The 2,360-nt window shown below is 38.6% G+C and overlaps 1 protein-coding gene across 2 annotated transcripts; it reads right to left on the reverse strand.

The window, feature by feature from the left end:
- Positions 1-58: 58 nt before the first annotated feature.
- LOC103522581 (dynein regulatory complex protein 9) lies at positions 59-2,352 on the reverse strand. Of its 2 annotated transcripts, none has more exons than XM_008487680.3 (5): positions 2,200-2,352; positions 1,677-1,947; positions 1,084-1,290; positions 594-725; positions 59-296 (listed from the first exon to the last, which is right to left on the reverse strand). In XM_008487680.3, the coding sequence occupies exons 1-5, from the start codon at positions 2,310-2,312 to the stop codon at positions 93-95; spliced, it is 927 nt and encodes a 308-aa protein (XP_008485902.2). In that variant the 5' UTR covers positions 2,313-2,352; the 3' UTR covers positions 59-92. The 2 variants fall into 2 exon arrangements, with proteins under 2 accessions (XP_008485902.2, XP_026688445.1); XM_026832644.1 differs by having other exon boundaries at positions 264-402.
- Positions 2,353-2,360: the final 8 nt, after the last annotated feature.

A 2,360-nucleotide genomic window follows, 5' to 3' on the forward strand; every position in this document is an offset into this window, starting at 1 on the left:
TTTTTTTTTTTTGGTTTTCGATCATGTTTTTTTTTTTTTTCTTTCTTTTTTTTTTTTGCAATTGTGATTTCGATTTATTTAGATTTTTTACTTTATTTTTTGGCTTTCACAATCTTGGCTTTTGGTTTCCGGGCGAGATCTTTGAAAGGTCCCAAATGTCTTCGTACCATAACACCTCTCCACCAGGCTTGTATTTTAGTCGCCATTTGGTTCTGGTAGGATTCAAAGTCTTGTTGTCTCTTGATTTCCGCTTTAATAGCCTCATAATCTTCAATCTCGGCTTTCCTCTCGTTGTACTGGGGACAAAGGAAGAGGTGATACATACATCAACAATTCACCCAATTTTGAAACTAAAAGTCTCAGTACACCACTTTTTGTGCACATCCATTATTGGTGCATAACCTAAGAACATAATAGAAATTTTTGTTTACATTAAAAATTAGTAAGATTTTGTTTAATTCTTATGGAAACAGAAGGAAATTTTATTTTTACTTTTTGGGTCCCATTAGGCCATAAAGGGTTCCGCAGGGACCATTTTCCTCAGTAAATTCTAACAGTTCACTGAACTACTAGTCATATTTTGCTTTACTTACCACTCGTGTTAGTTCTTCTAATTTCTCCAGTTGTTGATCTCGTTCCAAGGTGACCATTTTAAGTTTGATTTCCTTCTGTTCCAAATCGTTCTCGTACTTTTGTTTCCACCAGTCTAGTTGATCGTTCAAATCCTGGAAATAGATTGAAAAAACGAAGTTCCTAGTTTTAAGACGATTTTGTATTGTTTGTCTATTTCTTTATGCTCAGGGCCAAATTGGGGCCTAATTTTGATAATGAAATTCATTAATTTTGTACGGATTTTGGATACTTTGATTTACCTGTACGCATTTTGAATACTTTGACTACTTGTAGGTACATATTTTGAATATTTTGATTTACCTGTACGGATTTTTAATACTTTGATTTACCTGTACGGATTTTGAAAACTTTAATTCACCTTTACTCATTTTAATACTTTGATTACTAATAGGTACAGATTTTGAATACTTTGTATACCTGGAGGTATAGATTTTGAATACTTTGATTTACCTGTACGGATTTTCTCAGGAAGTTCATAATTTCATTGGCCACTCTATGTTCTTGCTCAATGTGCTGTGTTGTGTCCAGTATATTCTGCTGGTGTTGGGCTTGCTTCTTGTTGATCAGGTAGATGTTCTGTTCGGTCTTTGCCTGGTACCATTTCGAGTAGTAGTTCACTTGGATGTCCTTCAGCGTCAGCTTGTCCTCACGATCGTCCTAAGAAGAAAAGTGGAAGCGGGGGTGTTAGTTTATCCACCGTCATTTCAGTCCCGAGATAATACAACGAGAATTCAGGGGTCGAGTGGATTGGAACACATCACATGCCTTCAGGCACACTCCATTTGTCAAGGGTCTAGGTTTTCCTTGCCCTTGTGGGATATATTTCTCGCACGGAAGCGTAGTCGCGCTTTTAGTAAACCGGAGTCATCCATGTCGCCCTAAAATCCAAACTTATGAATCTGACGTGCGCGCGGCGCCTAAGGTTTTCTCGAGAAACTTTATTATTCTTCAAATTTATTCATATAATTCTTCAAATTCAAGGAGGTATTTTATAATTCAGCCTATAGGTAATTCCGGGCCCATGACTCAAAGTGTTAACTTACCATTAAGTTGGCGAGCTCTAGATCTGTCTCATGTTTTTCCTTATTGGTGGCAATCAGTTTTCGGACGGACCTATTGAGAATTTCCACCATTTGGGCTTTACGCGGTTTTTTCGGCTTGGCTTTTTGTGCTTCGGCGAGCGTTGTGCTAATTTTAGCTTTTCTTGCTGCTTCCTCCGCGGAGAAATCGGTAGCTATCTTTCTGAGTGTCGAGAATGTACCCGTCTCTTGAATTTCTTTCATGGTGGACTGAAGTACATGTTGGAGGGCTTTTCTGGAAAGCAAACGGATTTATGTTTATTTTTTAAACCATCAACCATTAGGTACCGTAGGTATGACAAATTAAATTAAATAAAGGATAAATTTCCATCCTTCGGCTAGGATTGAACCCGCGATCTTCTGCTACCAGACAGTACCCGGGCAGGGTGACCTGCACTGGTAGATTAGTACTTGCTTCTGGTCTTTGGTACTTACTTCTGTTATTTGGTACTTTTAGTTCTTATTTCTGGTCTTTGTTGGTACTTACTTCTGGTCTTTCAGATTCGGATGCCGCAGGTCTGTCAGGTCGCTGATGATTTCAACTTTGGTCAAACAGTCTTGCAGCAAGGTCACAATGTATGCCGTGTCTTGCTTTTCCATCGGGGCGGGAGTTGAAAAACTTTGCGAAGGTATAGGTAGGTAGGTAGG

The sequence above is a fragment of the Diaphorina citri genome, unplaced genomic scaffold, assembly GCF_000475195.1.
Source record: "Diaphorina citri unplaced genomic scaffold, Diaci psyllid genome assembly version 1.1 scaffold9440, whole genome shotgun sequence".
Lineage (NCBI taxonomy): Eukaryota > Metazoa > Arthropoda > Insecta > Hemiptera > Psyllidae > Diaphorina > Diaphorina citri.

Excerpts from the sequence above, each read along its gene's own strand:
- LOC103522581 (XM_008487680.3), bottom strand. The coding sequence starts at position 2,312 with ATGGAAAAGCAAGACACGGCATACATTGTGACCTTGCTGCAAGACTGT. Across the intron at positions 1,948-2,199 it reads CCGAATCTGAAAGACCAGAA|AAAAGCCCTCCAACATGTAC; the intron begins GTAAGTACCAAC and ends TTTGCTTTCCAG. Across the intron at positions 726-1,083 it reads TCCTGAGAAAATCCGTACAG|GATTTGAACGATCAACTAGA; the intron begins GTAAATCAAAGT and ends ATCTATTTCCAG.